A 20,277-nucleotide genomic window follows, 5' to 3' on the forward strand; every position below is an offset into this window, starting at 1 on the left:
ATCTATCTCTTAGTTCCAGAGAAGAAGTCTTTTAAAGCAATAATGCCAAATTACTTCAATTTTTAATCCCCACCACCTGGTGATGCTTCCAGTCAAATTTCGTTAATTTGACATTAGTGGTTCAGAAGAAGATGGTATGGCATAAGCTTATCTTGGTCCTTCAGTGAGTGAGTGAGTGAGTTTGGTTTTACGCCGCTTTTAGCAATATTCCAGCAATATCACGGCGGGGGACACCAGAAATGGGCTTCACACATTGTACCCATGTCGGGATTCGAACCCGGGTCTTCGGCGTGACGAGCGAACGCTTTAACCACTAGGCTATCCGACCGCCCTTGGTCCTTCGGACCCAGTAAGCTAATAATGTAAAATCACTTTCCGTTTATGTGCATTTCCGTTTCATAAACCTATATGGGTTGTAAGAATTCAGGTGGCTCTGGAGTAAATCTAGAATTCAGTCACATGGTTGTGTGATTTCTTTCATTCTTTCTTTCACATACACAACTGCAGGTTCTGAAATGTTCAAAAAGGTATTTTCATGAAATATAAAAACAATGGCCCAAATTGCCAATGATTATGCCAACAAGAAATTTGAAACTTCTTGTGGTCATTATCTTCTAAAAATAGTTCAACTCAATTTGACCAGTGGTTCTTTACCACAAGAATGACAGACACAGGTCAGCAATTATTTATTCTACTGAACAAAAAGAACAAAAACTAAAATACTGAGAAAAACATTATATATATATATATATGTGGGAACCTACAGCAATTGACACTGACATAAAGACCCATAATTACTATTTATTGAAATCCTGGTCTGAAATTCAACTTTTCATCGCTGCTTCTGGAACTGTGTGTTTCTAGAAGACTGTTATAATATCTACTACTCTTGCCCCTGACCTGGTCAGCCTCGGCCATACTGCTGGCCAGCTTCAGGTTGTCGAAGTCAGCGATGCCAAATACATCTGTGCCCACTGCAACAAAGCCACGAGCAGGTTCAGCAGCAACTGTCAAGTTGAAAACAACCTGTCCATTGATGTAGCCCACAGCATGACTTCCCTGCAATAAACAACAGATGCTCAGCAGGAACATTACAGCAGTGTCTGTCAGTGACCTGTGAGTGACATCAACATTACAGCAGTGTCTGTCAGTGACATCAACATTACAGCAGTATCTGTCAGTGACCTGGGAGTGACATCAACATTACAGCAATCTGTCAGTGACCTGGGAATGACATCAACACTACAGCAGTGTCCGTCAGTGACCTGGCTAGTAGTGACATCAACATTACAGCAGTGTCTGTCAGTGACCTAGGAGTGACATCAACATTACAGCAGTGTCTGTCAGTGACAACAACATTACAGCAGTGTCTGTCAGTGACATCAACATTACAGCAGTGTCTGTCAGTGACCTGGGAGTGACATCAACATTACAGCATTACCTTGGAGTGACAACAACATTACAGCAGTGTCTGTCAGTGACCTGGGAGTGACATCAACATTACAGCAGTGTCTGTCAGTGACAACATTACAGCAGTGTCTGTCAGTGACCTGGGAGTGACATCAACATTATGGCAGTGTCTGTCGGTGACCTGGGAGTGTCATCAACATTACAGCAGTGTCTGTCAGTGACCTGGGATTGACATCAACATTACAGCAGTGTCTGTCAGTGACCTGGGAGTGACATCAACATTACAGCAGTGTCTGTCAATGAAATCAACATTACAGCAGTGTCTGTCAGTGACCTGGGAGTGACATCAACATTACAGCAGTGTCTGTCAGTTACCTGGGAGTGACATATACATTACAGCAGTGTCTGTCAGTGACCTGGGAGTGACATCAACATTACAGCAGTGTCTGTCAATGACATCAACATTACAGCAGTGTCTGTCAGTTACCTGGGAGTGACATCAACATTACAGCAGTGTCTGTCAGTGACATCAACATTACAGCAGTGTCTGTCAGTTACCTGGGAGTGACATGAACATTACAGCAGTGTCTGTCAGTGACATGAACATTACAGCAGTGTCTGTCAGTTACCTGGGCTAGTAGCGACATCTTGTTCCAGCCGTACTGACTAAGCTGCGGAGCGGCTCCCTCATCGTATATGTGCTGTCTCTCTGGAAGAAGATGTGTTGTTACTGACGTAGTCATAGGATCACAAAACAATCCTAGCAGAGACAGGAAGAAACAAGCTATGTCTGATACTGGGGATATGTTGCATCACTCAGGGTATACTTGATATCCAATGCCATTTTAAAGATGCTTGTTTGTTAACACCACACTTAGCAATATTCCAGCAATATTATGCTGGCCTCAATCCAGTGTCTGGACAATCCAGTGATTGATATTATGAACACTGTCAGGGTTTGAGACCAGACACCCAACTGCGTCCTTGGCACTTGTGGTTGAGTAGGATGTCATAAACATGCAGTAACTTGGTATTTTCTTCTGTCATGATAAAAGATGCAACTCATTCATTGTTGAAATAACTAAAATGTAACCGGTCAGAGAGAAATTAAGATTAAAACAACGTGGCCCATTTAAACCTATGTAAAACTGTATCAGTCTTATTTTGTGTGCATCCTGTTGGGTTGTGGGACAGTATTTCCCCAGGGTACATCACCTCAAATAGCTTTATCAGTTCTCATGTACCTTTGTTTAAATGTATTGATGAATATTCTCCCTGTTTATCAGTAGTTTCACAAGTGGCATCAAATTTCTTTACATTTCAAAATGCATTACACATGGTAAGAAAAGTGAAATTAAACCTGGAGACCTCATGACTTGAGAAACACAAGCCGGAGTGCCAGCTGTCTCACCAATATCTGCGGAGACACTGTAGGACCTGCTGACTGGGAAGATGAAGAAGAAGATGCCTCTAGCCTTGAAGTAGGTGCATCCAGTGTTGTTGATGTGTGCTGCGATGTATATGCCGTGTGTACCGTTGACCCTGCCAACTCGCACCTCAGACTCTATGTATATGTCACTCCTACAACCAACATAGGACAAAGGAGTCAGTGCTTTTGAAGCAGGATGTGGAGTCAGGCCACAGGTTACCTTACATAACATCCTTACCTTGTCAGTTTGCTGACAATGGTTAACCTCTTTGGTCATTTAAAATATAACAGAAACATTTTTAAAAGAATTAGATTTACAAATACAGTCAAGTCTCGTTTATCCAACACTCGTTAATCCGACAATTGGCTTTATCTGAAACTAATGATGGGAACCAATTAAATCAGTGCTATTTAGACCCGTTAATCCGACAGTCTTGCACTCCGACTCTGACACACCTAATTTGCAACGAATTACCGAAATCAGTCATTAATCAGTCTCATTAATCCGACACAGTGATCAGCATACTCTGTGGTCATCTGCCCGCGAATACACAGCCCGTGTTTTGATTCGAGACGAATTGGCTGGTAGCTGCATATTACAAAAACTGCAGAGATAAACTTGTCATGTGTCAGTAGCTGGTGTCCATGTGTCAGTAGCTGGGTGTCCATGTGTCAGTAGCTGGGTGTCCATCAGTCTCTGTGCTGGGCATCCATGTGTCAGTAGCTAGGTGACCATGTGTCTCTGTGCTGGGTGACCATGTGTCTCTGTGCTGGGTGTCCATGTGTCCCTGTTCTGGGTGTCCATGTGTCTCTGTGCTGAGTGTCCATGTGTCAGTAGCTGGGTGTCCATGTGTCTCTGTGCTGGGTGACCACGTGTCTCTGTGCTGGGTGACTATGTGTCTCTGTGCTGGGTCTCCATGTGTCCCTGTTCTGGGTGTCCATGTGTCTCTGTGCTGGGTGTCCATGTGTCAGTAGCTGGGTGTCCATGTGTCTCTGTGCTGGGTGACCATGTGTCTCTGTGCTGGGTGACCACGTGTCTCTGTGCTGGGTGACCATGTGTCTCTGTGCTGGGTGACCATGTGTCTCTGTGCTGGGTGACCATGTGTCCCTGTGCTGGGTGTCCATGTGTCTCTGTGCTGGGTGACCATGTGTCTCTGTGCTGGGTGACCATGTGTCTCTGTGCTGGGTGACCATGTGTCCCTGTGCTGGGTGTCCATGTGTCCCTGTGCTGGTTGACCATGTGTCAGTAGCTGGGTGACCATGTGTCTCTGTGCTGGGTGTCCATGTGTCAGTAGCTGGGTGTCCATGTGTCAGTAGCTGGGTGTCCATGTGTCTCTGTGCTGGGCATCCATGTGTCAGTAGCTTGGTGTCAATGTGTCAGTAGCTGGAGTAGCTGGGTGCCTATGTGTCAGTAGCTGGGTGTCCATGTGTCAGTAGCTGGGTGTCCATGTGTCAGTAGCTGGGTGTCCATGTGTCTCTGTGCTGGGTGTCCATGTGTCAGTAGCTGGGTGTCCATGTGTCAGTAGCTGGGTGTCCATGTGTCTCTGTGCTGGGTGTCCATGTGTCAGTAGCTGGGTGTCCACGTGTTAGTAGCTGGGTGTCCATGTGTCTCTGTGCTGGGTGTCCATGTGTCAGTAGCTGGGTGTCCATGTGTCAGTAGCTGGGTGTCCATGTGTCAGTAGCTGGGTGTCCATGTGTCTCTGTGCTGGGTGTCCATGTGTCAGTAGCTGGGTGTCCACGTGTTAGTAGCTGGGTGTCCATGTGTCTCTGTGCTGGGTGTCCATGTGTCAGTAGCTTGGTGTCAATGTGTCAGTAGCTGGAGTAGCTGGAGTAGCTGGGTGCCCATGTGTCAGTAGCTGGGTGTTCATGTGTCAGTAGCTGGGTGTTCATGTGTCAGTAGCTGGGTGTCCATGTGTCAGTAGCTGGGTGTCCATGTGTCTCTGTGCTGGGTGTCCATGTGTCAGTAGCTGGGTGTCCACGTGTTAGTAGCTGGGTGTCCATGTGTCTCTGTGCTGGGTGTCCATGTGTCAGTAGCTGGGTGTCCATGTGTCAGTAGCTGGGTGTTCATGTGTCAGTAGCTGGGTGTCCATGTGTCAGTAGCTGGGTGTCCATGTGTCTCTGTGCTGGGTGTCCATGTGTCAGTAGCTGGGTGTCCACGTGTTAGTAGCTGGGTGTCCATGTGTCTCTGTGCTGGGTGTCCATGTGTCAGTAGCTGGGTGTCCATGTGTCAGTAGCTGGGTGTTCATGTGTCAGTAGCTGGGTGTCCATGTGTCAGTAGCTGGGTGTCCATGTGTCTCTGTGCTGGGTGTCCATGTGTCAGTAGCTGGGTGTCCACGTGTTAGTAGCTGGGTGTCCATGTGTCTCTGTGCTGGGTGTCCATGTGTCAGTAGCTTGGTGTCAATGTGTCAGTAGCTGGAGTAGCTGGAGTAGCTGGGTGCCTATGTGTCAGTAGCTGGGTGTTCATGTGTCAGTAGCTGGGTGTTCATGTGTCAGTAGCTGGGTGACCATGTGTCAGTAGCTGGGTGTCCATGTGTCTCTGTGCTGGGTGTCCATGTGTCAGTAGCTGGGTGTCCAAGTGTTAGTAGCTGGGTGTCCATGTGTCTCTGTGCTGGGTGTCCATGTGTCAGTAGCTGGGTGTCCATGTGTCAGTAGCTGGGTGTCCATGTGTCAGTAGCTGGGTGTCCATGTGTCTCTGTGCTGGGTGTCCATGTGTCAGTAGCTGGGTGTCCATGTGTCAGTAGCTTGGTGTCCATGTGTCTCTGTGCTGGGTGTCCATGTGTCAGTAGCTGGGTGTCCACGTGTTAGTAGCTGGGTGTCCATGTGTCTCTGTGCTGGGTGTCCATGTGTCAGTAGCTGGGTGTCCATGTGTCAGTAGCTGGGTGTCCATGTGTCAGTAGCTGGGTGTCCATGTGTCTCTGTGCTGGGTGTCCATGTGTCAGTAGCTGGGTGTCCATGTGTCAGTAGCTTGGTGTCCATGTGTCTCTGTGCTGGGTGTCCATGTGTCAGTAGCTGGGTGTCCATGTGTTTCGGTGCTGGGTGTCCATGTGTCTCTGTGCTGTGTGAGGGCACATGTTAACACATAGCAGATGACAACTATGTGTGGAACAATGGCAGGATGCTTCAGAACCAGAGGGCAAAAGACACATACAGAAATCACTGCCATACTGCCCTATCCAGAACTCATATGAAATAAGAGGTTAAAAATGTCCCTGGTATCATATTTGTCCATTACATCTATTTAGACTTCTTTGAACTCTAGACTTATCTAAACTATCTGCATGGAGAGTTGGGTCAGACAGAGACTGTGTGTGCACCCAGTGCCCTAGTTCAGATGGTATTGTACAGATCATGTTCCACATACACATGGAACATTTCAAAACCATTTGGCAATGAAATGTGATTGTGACTGACCAAACACAAACAGTCAGCACTTTCCCAGCATTCACACAGGAGGTTTGAAGCAATCACTATGTCCAGAAGATTTACAGACAATCAGATGAAAACAAAATGTAACATTTAGTAATTCTTGAAGAAGAGTGTCTATTATAGTCATTTATCTGTACTGCTTGACAGCGGTATAAAGATCTAATCCGTCGCCTTTACAGTAAATAAAATAGTTGTTATCTATAAATTGTGTCTACTTTGTCATCTGTAAACTTCTACGTAATGCTTATCAAACAATTCATCTGTACTGAGCCAGGCTCGTCTGGCTGCTGTCTGTATTGTCCAACTTCTACCTATCACAATGGAGATAATGCAAGTCTTGTTATATCTTCATGGAGCCTCGGCATAGGGTGATTTGAATGATTGTGTTATTTTCAGACATGAATCACATTAACATGCCAGTGTAGAGTAGAAGTGTTGAAATAACCAACAAAGGGTTAATAAATATAGTGGCCAACTGCAGAGGTGCTGTAGCCATGCCCGCAGACTTCACCGAGGTGGTCAGCATCTAGGACCTGTCAACAGGTAGTTACACCCTGGAATACTGTTAAACTCACATTACTCATTCATCGTTGGAAAGGAAGGCCTGTGGTGCCAAAGAAAATTTTAAAATATTAGCCACTGAATTATGTTTGTGTTCCATTCAATTGATTCATTTAATTGTGAGATTAACACTAACATGGTAGGGTGACATTTTACATGGTTCAGGATTTAAATTTTTCCACTCAGCATTGGTCAGTTTTGACAATGAATTAACCGATCATTTTTGGGAAAGGCAAAAAGAGAAATCGAAATTTTGAAATTTTGGCGAGTGAATTTAAATTACAATGTATATAGTTTGTAAAATCATTTAACACATACCCTAACAGAAGCTACTTGAGAACTGCCTACTGTCAGGGGAATGCCAAGAATGTGACATGTTAACTAGGCAGCCCCTGATCTCCCCCACAAGCAAGGGTGTCAAGCACCTACCAGTCAGCAGAGCCGATGACGTTCATGGTAGCAGTATAGTGATCAAAGTTTGTCTGGCACCATACTATAGGTGTCTCAATCACCATCTGCCTCATCACATTGCTGGAGTCCGCAGAGATCACCTCAAATGCACCATTCTGCTGGGCAAGGAGTAGGGGCTCAGCATGCTCAGGATAGTCTACAACATGGTCACAGTGTAACATGTATCTGAACATGGCCATATATTGTAACATGTATCTGTACAAGATGGCCACACACTGTAACATGCATCTGTACAACATGGCCACAGTGTAATATGTATCTGAACATGGCCATATATTGTAACATGTATCTGTACAACATGGCCACAGTGTAATATGTATCTGAACATGGCCATATATTGTAACATGTATCTGTACAAGATGGCCACACACTGTAACATGCATCTGTACAACATGGCCACACACTGTAACATGTATCTGAACATGGCCATATATTGTAACATGTATCTGTACAACATTGCCACAGACTGTAACATGTATCTGTATAACATGGCCATATATTGTAACATGTATCTGTATAACATTGCCATATATTGTAACATGTATCTGTACATCATGGCCACACACTGAAACATGTATCTGTACATCATGGCCACACACTGTAACATGCATCTGTACAAGATGGCCACACACTGTAACACGTATCTGTATAACATGGCCATATATTGTAACATGTATCTGTATAACATGGCCACATACTATAACATGCATCTGTACAACATGGCCACACACTGTAACATGCATCTGTACAACATGGCCACATACTGTAACATGTATCTGTATAACATGGCCACAGACTGTAACATGCATCTGTACAACATGGCCACATACTGTAACATGTATCTGTACAACATGGCCACAGACTGTAACATGCATCTGTACAACATTGCCACACACTGTAACACGTATCTGAACATGGCCATATATTGTAACATGCATCTGTACAACATGGCCATATACTGTAACATGTATATGAACATGGCCATATATTGTAACATGTATCTGTATAACATGGCCATATACTGTAACATGCATCTGTACATTGCCATATACTGTAACATGTATATGAACATGGCCATATATTGTTACATATATATGTACAATATTGCCACATACTGTAACATGTATCTGTACAACATGGCACACACTGCTACATGTATCTGAACATGGCCATAAATTGTAACATGTATCTGTACAACATTGCCACAGACTGTAACATGTATCTGTATAACATGGCCATATACTGTAACATGTATCTGTATAACATTGCCATATATTGTAACATGTATCTGTACATCATGGCCACACACTGAAACATGTATCTGTACATCATGGCCTTATACTGTAACATGTATCTGTATAACATTGCCATATACTGTAACATGTATCTGTACAACATGGCCTTATACTGTTACATGTATCTGTATAACATGGCCACATATTGTAACATGTATCTGTATAACAAGGCACACATACTAAAACATGTATCTGTATAACATTGCACACATACTGAAACATGTATCTGTACAACATGTCCACACACTGTTACATGTATCGGTATAACATGGCCACACACTGTAACACGTATCTGTATAACATGGCCACACACTGTAACACGTATTTGTATAACATGGCCACACACTGTAACACGTATCTGTATAACATGTCCACACACTGTAACATATATCTGTATAACATGGCCACACACTGTAACACGTATCTGTATAACATGGCCACACACTGTAACACGTATCTGTATAACATGGCTATATACTGAAACATGTATCTGTACAACATGTCCACACACTGTAACATGTATCTGTATAACATGGCCATATATTGTAACATGTATCTGTACATCATGGCCACACACTGTAACATGTATCTGTACAACATGTCCACACACTGTAACATGTATCTGTATAACATGGCCACACACTGTAACACGTATCTGTATAACATGGCGATATATTGTAACATGTATCTGTACATCATGGCAACACACTGAAACATGTATCTGTACAACATGACGTTATACTGTAACATGTATCTGTACATCATGGCCATATACTGTAACATGTATCTGTACAACATGACCTTATACTGTAACATGCATCTGTACAACATGGCCACACACTGTAACATGTATCTGTTCTACATGGCCACATACTGTAACATGCATCTGTACAACATGGCCATACACTGTAACACGTATCGGTATAACATGGCCACACACTGTAACACGTATCTATATAACATGGCCACACACTGTAACACGTATTTGTATAACATGGCCACACACTGTAACACGTATCTGTATAACATGTCCACACACTGTAACATGTATCTGTATAACATGGCCACACGCTGTAACACGTATCTGTATAACATGGCCACACACTGTAACACGTATCTGTATAACATGGCTATATACTGAAACATGTATCTGTACAACATGTCCACACACTGTAACACGTATCTGTATAACATGGCCATATATTGTAACATGTATCTGTACATCATGGCCACACACTGTAACATGTATCTGTACAACATGTCCACACACTGTAACATGTATCTGTATAACATGGCCACACACTGTAACACGTATCTGTATAACATGGCCATATATTGTAACATGTATCTGTACATCATGGCCACACACTGTAACATGTATCTGTACAACATGTTCACACACTGTAACATGTATCTGTATAACATGGCCACACACTGAAACATGTATCTGTACAACATGGCGTTATACTGTAACATGTATCTGTACATCATGGCCATATACTGTAACATGTATCTGTACAACATGACCTTATACTGTAACATGCATCTGTACAACATGGCCACACACTGAAACATGTATCTGTACAACATGGCGTTATACTGTAACATGTATCTGTACAACATGGCCATATATTGTAACATTTATCTGTACAACATGGCCATATACTGTAACAATGTATCTGTACAATATGGCCACACACTGTAACACGTATCTGTATAACATGGCCATATATTGTAACATGTATCTGTACAATATGGCCACATATTGTAACATGTATATGTTCAACATGGCCTGGAACTTTAACATGTTCAACAAGTGATTGGACCAATGATTTTACTAATACCATGAGTTTTCACAGGATATCAGTTCTGATGTAAAACACTGGTGGCAGAGATAAGTAAACCAACTTGCAGGAAAAGGTCCTTTCATAAGTTGTTCTATATAATACAGTTCTTAAAGTGTCATTCAGTACCATCAAAATCCTCCACATAGGGAAGAGGGAAGGACTTGGCTTGAGGTGGCTGCCCAAAGTCTCCCTTGTGGCCTGTGTTGAGAGTGGTCAGTGAGTACACCTCGTCCAGGCCCACACTGATGCTAGCCACACCGTGAGTCACCTGAAACAGACATAGAAGGCGTAAGGCATCAGCAAAGTAGCCTGTGTTGAGAGTGGTCAGTGAGTACACCTCGTCCAGGCCCACACTGATGCTAGCCACACCGTGAGTCACCTGAAACAGACATAGAAGGCGTAAGGCATCAGCAAAGTAGCCTGTGTTGAGAGTGGTCAGTGAGTACACCTCGTCCAGGCCCACACTGATGCTAGCCACACTGTGAGTCACCTGAAACAGACATAGAAGGCGTAAGGCATCAGCAAAGTATCCTGTGTTGAGAGTGGTCAGTGAGTACACCTCGTCGAGGCCCACACTGATGCTAGCCACACCGTGAGTCACCTGAAACAGACATAGAAGGTGTAAGGCATCAGCAAAGTATCCTGTGTTGAGAGTGGTCAGTGAGTACACCCCGTCCAGGCCCACACTGATGCTAGCCACACCGTGAGTCACCTGAAACAGACATAGAAGATGTAAGGCATCAGCAAAGTAGCCTGTGTTGAGAGTGGTCAGTGAGTACACCTCGTCCAGGCCCACACTGATGCTAGCCACGCCGTGAGTCACCTGAAACAGACATAGAAAGCGTAAGGCATCAGCAAAGTATCCTGTGTTGAGAGTGGTCAGTGAGTACACCTTGTCCAGGCCCACACTGATGCTAGCCACGCCGTGAGTCACCTGAAACAGACATAGAAGGCGTAAGGCATCAGCAAAGTAGCCTGTGTTGAGAGTGGTCAGTGAGTTCACCTCGTCCAGGTCCAGGCTAACACTGAATACAAATCAGTAGTTTATGGGCAATGAATCACAGGATTCTTGATTCTTCAAAAAACCTGCAGTAGTAGTAGTTACCTTTAGAGGATCCAAGTGCTTGAAGTACACCGACTGTTTACCATCAAAACCCAGCTTGCTGTACCACACATTCAGCTGAGACACAGCAGCCTACAACATGGTATATTCTTGAGTGAGAGTGAGCAAGTGAGGATTTAACACCACATTGGATAGTATTTCACGTTTATGTCACGGTATCAGCTTTGATGTGGACACAGGATATCAGGGTATAGGTGTTATGGTACATGGGGAGAGTCAGGTGGTGATGTGGACACAGGATATCAGGGTATAGGTGTTATGGTACACAGGAAGAGTCAGGCTGTGATGTGGACACAGGATATCAGGGTATAGGTGTTATGGTACATGGGGAGAGTCAGGTGGTGATGTGGACACAGGATATCAGGGTATAGGTGTTATTGTACACGGGAAGAGTCAGGCTGTGATGTGGACACAGGATATCAGGGTATAGGTGTTATGGTACATGGGGAGAGTCAGGTGGTGATGTGGACACAGGATATCAGGGTATAGGTGTTATGGTACATGGGGAGAGTCAGGTGGTGATGTGGACACAGGATATCAGGGTATAGGTGTTATTGTACTCGGGAAGAGTCAGGCTGTGATGTGGACACAGGATATCAGGGTATAGGTGTGATGGTACATGGGGAGAGTCAGGTGGTGATGTGGACACAGGATATCAGGGTATAGGTGTTATTGTACATGGGGAGTGTCAGGTGGTGATGTGGACAGAGGATATCAGGGTATAGGTGTTATAGTACATGGGGAGTGTCAGGTGGTGATGTGGACAGAGGATATCAGGGTATAGGTGTTATTGTACATGTGGAGAGTCAGGTGGTGATGTGGACACAGGATATCAGGGTATAGGTGTTATGGTACACGGGAAGAGTCAGGTGGTGATGTGGACACAGGATATCAGGGTATAGGTGTTATGGTACATGGGGAGAGTCAGGTGGTGATGTGGACACAGGATATCAGGGTATAGGTGTTATGGTACATGGGGAAAGTCAGGTGGTGATGTGGACACAGGATATCAGGGTATAGGTGTTATGGTACACGGGAGGAGTCAGGCTGTGATGTGGACACAGGATATCAGGGTATAGGTGTTATAGTACATGGGGAGTGTCAGGTGGTGATGTGGACACAGGATATCAGGGTATAGGTGTTATGGTACATGGGGAGAGTCAGGTGGTGATGTGGACACAGGATATCAGGGTATAGGTGTAATGGTACACGGGGAGAGTCAGGTGGTGATGTGGACACAGGATATCAGGGTATAGGTGTTATGGTACATGTGGAGAGTCAGGCTGTGATGTGGACACAGGATATCAGGGTATAGGTGTTATTGTACATGGGGAGAGTCAGGTGGTGATGTGGACACAAGATATCAGGGTATAGGTGTTATTGTACATGGGGAGAGTCAGGTGGTGATGTGGACACAAGATATCAGGGTATAGGTGTTATGGTACATGGGGAGTGTCAGGTGGTGGTGTGGGTAGGTTATCAGGCTATAGGTGTTATGGTACACATATGGGGGAATCACGATTCCAAGTTTCTGGCACAACTAAGGGACCTAACTGCCTTTGTTGACTGGGTCACCCGTAGCCCTGGTAAGCAGGGCAAGGTTGAGGAGACTGATATTTTAGTGTCAGGTGGTGATGTGGGCTGGTTATCAGGTAGAGGTGTTATGGCATATGGGACGTAACTTTCATAAATTCTATTCAATGCTTCAGCGACTTACAAAGCTTCCCCCAATGTGCAGCGTGATGGTCTGTGGCCCAACAGGCCGGGGGGAGCATCTTGCATCCCTTGTACACAACGAGTGGTTCAGTGTCTGCAACATCATGAAACAACCCCCATCAGAGTCATGACATGAGGAGGGCTAGATGAACTCTACCCATACTGAATGTTCTGCCTTAAAACTCATAGTACTGTATTAGCTAGTCTGTTTCACAGTCCTTGAACCATAATTTTTTCCCTTCCGTTGGCCCTTTCTGTAATGCAATAGCCCTAAATGAAGCAACTCAGATTTTCCTCAGGTTCTGAATCACTGGGGTTACTTTTCAATTTAAATGGAGTTATTTGTTTCTGTCAAAATTATATAGTTTTTGGAGAATAAGACTTTGTCTATGTATCAGCAAATTGTTTCAGTTTATTACATGCTACATGCCAGCTTTTCAAAGCATAGAGTCACAGTGTATATTGGTCAAGGTCAGTGTTCTGCTACATACCATCGTCTACAGTTCCAGTGTAGTTGGTCAAGGTCAGTGTTCTGCTACATACCATCGTCTACAGTTCCAGTGTAGTTGGTCAAGGTCAGTGTTCTGCTACATACCATCGTCTACAGTTCCAGTGTAGTTGGTCAAGGTCAGTGTTCTGCTACATACCATCGTCTACAGTTCCAGTGTAGTTGGTCAAGGTCAGTGTTCTGCTACATACCATCGTCTACAGTTCCAGTGTAGTTGGTCAAGGTCAGTGTTCTGCTACATACCATCGTCTACAGTTCCAGTGTAGTTGGTCAAGGTCAGTGTTCTGCTACATACCATCGTCTACAGTTCCAGTGTAGTTGGTCACGGTCAGTGTTCTGCTACATACCATCGTCTACAGTTCCAGTGTAGTTGGTCACGGTCAGTGTTCTGCTACATACCATTGTCTCAATGATGATTGAGAGGTCCTTGGTGTCAGGACTGACCAGTGAGACATATGTCCCTCCCTGTGCAAGCGGACCCACTCCGGATCCATGAGCCAGGTATTTCCACCCTATTTTCGTGAACTGGGTGGTGTGGCCTACCAACATATCCACAGTATTTGTTTACAAGTAAGAAGAGAAACAAGGTTTTATGACAAAAGAATGTTTTCAGTCATCAGTGATATCAAAATGGCAATTAGAAACATTTTCCACATTTCATACCATAACATAACATGTACATAACATTGTTAAATATCACATCGCAGTCAGTTATCGCTCTATATTCATCAGCAGCATCGGACTCTCTCTCTTTCAAAGCCTCAATAGGAATTCATGTTATGTGAAACCAAGCAAAATGAATTCAAAGTACCATCTTTTAACGTCTTTTGGTATGACGCATCTGGGGATCAAACCCCGACCTTCTGCTCTCTGGATAGACGCTCTACCACTAGACCATGGAGCATCCTACTGAGCCAACATGCAGTCCCATTATTTTCAACACCATATGAATGTGCTTGTATCTACCTTTGGTAAATGAATGTCCTTGCCATAAACTGAAAGATATTTGAGCTTCAGGAGTCAGGGATCTGCTATTCAACTGATTCATTGGTAAAATACATACAAAATACTTTGTTCATCTCCTCAGTGTGACCAATGTATGACAATTCAAAAGCATCTATCAGATCCTGTAATGACTCAGGGATGCAACCCTGCATAGCAAATGTCTGCACTATTGACAAGGTAATCTGTGACCCCTACAGTTTCAGAAGGAAAACACTCTCATAATAGCCAGTGTTTCTTGCTGGTTATGTTGTGAGTTGCTGTGTTTTCTGTGGTAAAAGTCTCCACCACTAATGTTAGCGGACTGTATGGGCGTCCATTCGGTAAAAAATTACAAAGTTGAAAAAAGGACAAAAGTATGCAATTAAGATCAAATATTACGAATAAAGAACTAAATGTTACTACTAAAGGTCAAAATACAAAACAAACAGATGAGGGTTAAACATACAAAGTTGAAATAAATGTCAAAAGTACGCAATATTAATAGTCAAATGTTACGAAAAGACGTCATAAGAAAAGAAAGAACAATGTGTACGAAAGAACGTCAGTGAGCACGAAAGGAAGTTTTCAATAAAGAACGACAGACGGTGAGTGCAAGAGAAATGACGTAATACATTGTGCACCTCGGCATGCAGTTACATACATGGCGGAACTAGCTGATTAAACTCAGAATGTTTTACAAATTGCAGCGCCATCTGGCGTTCTTTATTGTGTCTTTTTAGTGCTCACTGATGTTCTTTATTGTCAACGTCCTTTCGTGCTCACTGACGTTCTTTATTGAAAACTTCCTTTCGTGCCCACTGACGTTCTTTCGTACTCATTGTTCTTTCTTTTCTTATGACGTCTTTTCGTAACATTTGACTATGGATAATGCGTACTTTTGACATTTATTTCAACTTTGTATGTTAACCCTCGTCTGTTTGTTTTGTATTTTGACCTTTAGTAGTAACATTTACTTCTTTATTCGTAATATGTGACCTTAATTGCGTAGTTTTGTCCTTTTTTTCAACTTTGTATTTTTTTACCGAATGGCCGCCCATAGGACTGACGCTGCAAGCCATGAAATACTGTGCTTATTAAGTTGATTGTACTTCATGATAGCCTTGATCATGATATCATAACCGAAGAGAATCAATGGCATGAGGTGTGATATTGCGTTAGGGGATGATGGTAGAGGAAGAGCAACAGCTTCCATTTTCTTTGAATGCCGTATGTTGCTAATTGCCCAGCACCGAGCAACAGGTATACATGTGGTTTTGAAACATTCCTCATTCCTGTGTCCAGAGACATAATTTCAAGGACACACACGCCTGGCTCAGACAACTTTGTTGCTGCTGTGGCACAGACACAGTGGTTTGAAAATGTTTGGGGTAGGCCAGCAGCATGAGATATGGTAGACAACATCTTGCCATATTTCTTTCCCAGGGAATAATAGTCAAATATTCGACAAGTTAAATAAATTTTTCCAATCGATAATGGATGTGTATGCGCAATCTTAATTGACAGTAATGATAGAACAATGTTACCAGGGATATGTTAGATCACGGGTAGGTAATTTGAACAGCGTCATGATGTCAGCCCACTACGATGAAACTCAAAAAGTGTACCTTATCACAGGATAAAGTAGGTTGGCGCCTTTGATCTTTAACTGAAGCATCTTAGAATCTCAAGTTAATACTAATTGGTGATTTCATGTCAAATATATCCATGGAAAGGAGACTTCAGAAAATTGTTTTCTTGATATAAATAAAGTTGTTCAACCAGTAGTATCCCAGACACAGCTCCCTGGAGTTACCTCCCATGTCCTTTTTGTGGGTGGGGAGGAAAAGCAACCGACCAAGAGAGGGTACTTAGACATATAATGCAGGCTAAGTATTAAATAGAGAATACATTCTAATATTCAAATATGTTTTACTAAGCCTGCATTACATTATGCACAGTTCTTTATCCGTCAGAAGGCAGTGGTGCGTACCTTCTACCGAATAATCTTATAACAACACATGTACGGCATCGATCCGTTCAGTCCTGTCAGTGTCTGAAACACAAAGTGTGACACGTGTAAGTACTGAGACAAAGATTTTCGTATTGAAACTAAACGATCGTTTCACGTGTTAAGGTCTGTCGTGAACAGGTCCAGATTGGGTTGACCCAGATGGATGTAGCATTCTTTCGGTTGGCAACAGAATCCGGACGACATAGGGCCTTGGCTAGGTTTCCGGAACCCGAGAAGTGTCTTGGCCTGCAGTGGGATCTGGTCTATCAGATGGACAGAAGTGGGAAGTATGAACAAGTAGGGACTTGGAATGAGTTGCACATTTGTTGATATAGCAGACAACTGTGGAGTTGTCTGTCATGATCAGTAGTTTGGTGTTCCTTGGCTAATGGCTCCCATGCTGGACTGCTTGCATGACTGCCTCTAGTTCCCTTTACATCGCCTGACAACAGGCTGGAGGTGGTGGGCTCCCCATCCTTGAAGAGATGCATCGACGAATAGGTGGTGTGTTGCTTTTAACTCTGTCAAGAAGACTCCTAGGACACTTCATGTAATCGTCCATCAGAGAAGGAACTGGCGTAGGTGACCTCAAAGTCATGAGGACGCAGAAGGTGCAGCAGAAGGAAGAACTGAAGTGGGCGTAGATTGAGTCTTTGTCTGTCTGTTAAGTAGCGATTGTGAACCGAAAAGAGCTAGGTGAACATGGGCCATTATTTTCTACCATTTGTCTGAAAGGAGACGTAGGAGACCGATTGTGGTGTCGAAGTGAAAGCCAGACTGTAGGTTGGTATTTGTTCCGACTTCTGTTTGTTGACGATCCAGCCTAGTTTTGGCGACTGAAAACCGCCAAGGATGTTTAATGACTAAACACAAACATAAATAACTTGGAAGATAAATTACATAGTTATCAGCCAAAATTACATTATGACTTGGGACAATACAGGAATGACAATAACACAAATTAGAGACAATGTAATATGAAATCAATGGGCCTCTTGCAGAATGGCAGGCATCCAAAATGGCGTGAATGAGTAGTGTTGAACATGTGCGTGAAAAATCCCACCTATGGTGGAATATGCAGTATAATCCATGGGTATGGTGTATATTGTGTAGAAAACACACCAACTTATGAATAAGAGGCAATTCCACTAAGGATATAAGTTTAGTTGAACAATCTTTCTGAGCTCTGTGACCAAGGTGAAACAACAATGACCAAATAGTGGCATGGGAGGTAACTCATTGGGCTACTACTGGTTCAACAACCTTATTTATGTCAAGAATACAATCCTCTGACCGCTTCTTTCCATGAATACTTTCGACCTGAAAGCATCAATATGCATCCCATAATGCAGGGTAAGTTTATTGTTCATAAATATTGCAATTCCTTCCCACAATATCTAGAACATATTGACAGTGAATCATTGTGTTGATGTTAACTTGTCATGGCTGACTGTGTATAGGACAGTACCTGACATCCATATAGGACTCTCTATGATGTAGTTGCCACTCCAAGGCTGTCTGGCAGTCATCAGGGAGTCTCGGTCCCAGGTCAGGCCTTCATAGTAGCAGTCAATCAGGTTCCAGGCAATAGTGCTACAACAGAGAGCAGTTCAATGTTTGGATGATGGTAAGTCATCACTTGCTCAATCTCATTAACATCAGGTCTTCATTCTCGCTACCACTAAACAAGAATGTCAGGATATCCCATTACGGGTCATGTCAGAACAACCTTTCATCCGACCAATCAGTGTGTGGCTTACCAGATAAGGAAAGTGACAGTCAGAATGTGTTTTTTAATCATGTAACCTGGAAAAGGTCAACAATACAAAGGTATTTCTAACGACAGTTACAGCCTGTCCGACCTAATCCATCAAAATCATCGTTTATCTCTCGCTTCTAAACATCTGAATGGAAGAGATGTTGCATAGCCAGTGACAAGTACTGCCATACAATCTGGATTACCCCGGTAGATATTCCAAAATGTCCTTTTCTTTAGTTTTCAAATTTTTGATCGAGAACTTTGTCAACATATTGTTAAAGCATAGTCTGGAATAGAAGTCGCCAGTTTCAAACTAGTGTCATAGAGATCGAGAAAGCCGCTTTCTGATTGGTTAATGTCGACTGTTAGTCATTTTATTGGTTGGTCAAAGTATGTGAAAGGTCTAACTGACGTGACCCGTAAAGGGATGTCCTCAGATCTTTGTAGAGATAGGATTTGATTGAGATTGTCACTTGGTCATGTAGTAAGCTGCATGGAGTTCGCTCCCTCATGCTACTGATCTATGCACCAGATATATCGCTTGTGTCAGAACATCTTGCAGATTTATCTCAGAGTGGCAGAATTATGTATTTTTCAAAATGTTACTACAATTCATTAATCTGAATTTCCATCATGATTTACTTAAACATGAAACTACTTATAGACTGTACTTTGGATATAAAATGCCCTTCATTTTCATTCTATGAAAAAAAGTAACAGAATGAATTGTGATTGAAGTAAAGAAATGCTTCCAGCTTGATTCCACCTACCTTGTTAAATACCAGTCAACATTGTATGAAAAAAAGTAACAGAAAGAATTGTGATTGTAGTAAAGAAATTCTTCCAGCTTGATTCCACCTACCTTGTTAAATACCGGTCAACATAGTTTTCGTTTAAGGCCTGAAACAATTTATTATTGATGAATTCATTTTATCAGTCATGATACGAATATTAATAATGTCACAGTAGATTTATAGAGTATAAATATTTCAAAGGTAGTGAGTCCTAGAAGAAATGCTAGGTCACCCCATTGATGGACTCCTCCGTTGTCTGTAAGGTGCTAGCAAATGACCAGCCCCTGCCAGATCCACCTCCCACCCTGATTGTTGTTCAAGGTGTCGGAGACTCACCTTGGCCCAGATCAACCTCCCTCCGCTATTGTTGTTCAAGGTGTTGGAGACTCACCCTGGCCCAGATCCACCTCCCTCCCTGATTGTTGTTCAAGGTGTTGGAGACTCACCTTGGCCCAGATCAACCTCCCTCCGCTATTGTTGTTCAAGGTGTTGGAGACTCACCTTGGCCCAGATCAACCTCCCTCCGCTATTGTTGTTCAAGGTGTTTGAGACTCACCTTGGCCCAGATCAACCTCCCTCCGCTATTGTTGTTCAAGGTGTCGGAGACTCACCTTGGCCCAGATCAACCTCCCTCCGCTATTGTTGTTCAAGGTGTTGGAGACTCACCCTGGCCCAGATCCACCTCCCTCCCTGATTGTTGTTCAAGGTGTTGGAGACTCACCCTGGCCCAGATCCACCTCCCTCCCTGAATGTTGTTCAAGGTGTTGGGGACTCACCCTGGCCCAGATCCACCTCCCTCCCTGACTGATGTTCAAGGCGTTGGGACTTACCCTGGCCCAGATCCACCTCCCTCCCTGACTGATGTTCAAGGTGTTGGAGACTCACCCTGGCCCAGATGCACCTCCCTCCCTGATTGTTGTTCAAGGTGTTGGGGACTCATCCC

The 20,277-nt window shown here is 43.5% G+C and overlaps 1 protein-coding gene across 3 annotated transcripts in view; it reads right to left on the reverse strand.

Moving 5' to 3' along the window:
* Positions 1 to 673: 673 nt before the first annotated feature.
* LOC124131421 (galactocerebrosidase-like) overlaps positions 674 to 20,277 on the reverse strand; it is a 35,750-nt gene continuing 16,146 nt past the window's right edge. For 2 of the 3 annotated variants that reach the window (XM_046494699.2, XM_046494701.2), the window contains exons 9-18: positions 19,403 to 19,440; positions 18,250 to 18,374; positions 14,186 to 14,325; positions 13,280 to 13,372; positions 11,545 to 11,634; positions 10,566 to 10,707; positions 7,256 to 7,433; positions 2,822 to 2,991; positions 2,040 to 2,119; positions 674 to 1,059 (exon numbers count right to left, since the gene is read on the reverse strand). In XM_046494699.2, the coding sequence (XP_046350655.2) occupies positions 802 to 1,059; positions 2,040 to 2,119; positions 2,822 to 2,991; positions 7,256 to 7,433; positions 10,566 to 10,707; positions 11,545 to 11,634; positions 13,280 to 13,372; positions 14,186 to 14,325; positions 18,250 to 18,374; positions 19,403 to 19,440 (1,314 nt within the window). In that variant the 3' untranslated portion in view covers positions 674 to 801. Of the gene's footprint in view, positions 1,060 to 2,039; positions 2,120 to 2,821; positions 2,992 to 7,255; positions 7,434 to 10,565; positions 10,708 to 10,748; positions 10,819 to 11,544; positions 11,635 to 13,279; positions 13,373 to 14,185; positions 14,326 to 18,249; positions 18,375 to 19,402; positions 19,441 to 20,277 lie in introns of all 3 variants that reach the window. The other variant, XM_048397010.1, reaches the window with a different exon arrangement.

This window comes from Haliotis rufescens, unplaced genomic scaffold (assembly GCF_023055435.1).
Source record: "Haliotis rufescens isolate VD_foot unplaced genomic scaffold, xgHalRufe1.0.p SCAF_1, whole genome shotgun sequence".
Taxonomy (NCBI): Eukaryota; Metazoa; Mollusca; class Gastropoda; order Lepetellida; family Haliotidae; genus Haliotis; species Haliotis rufescens.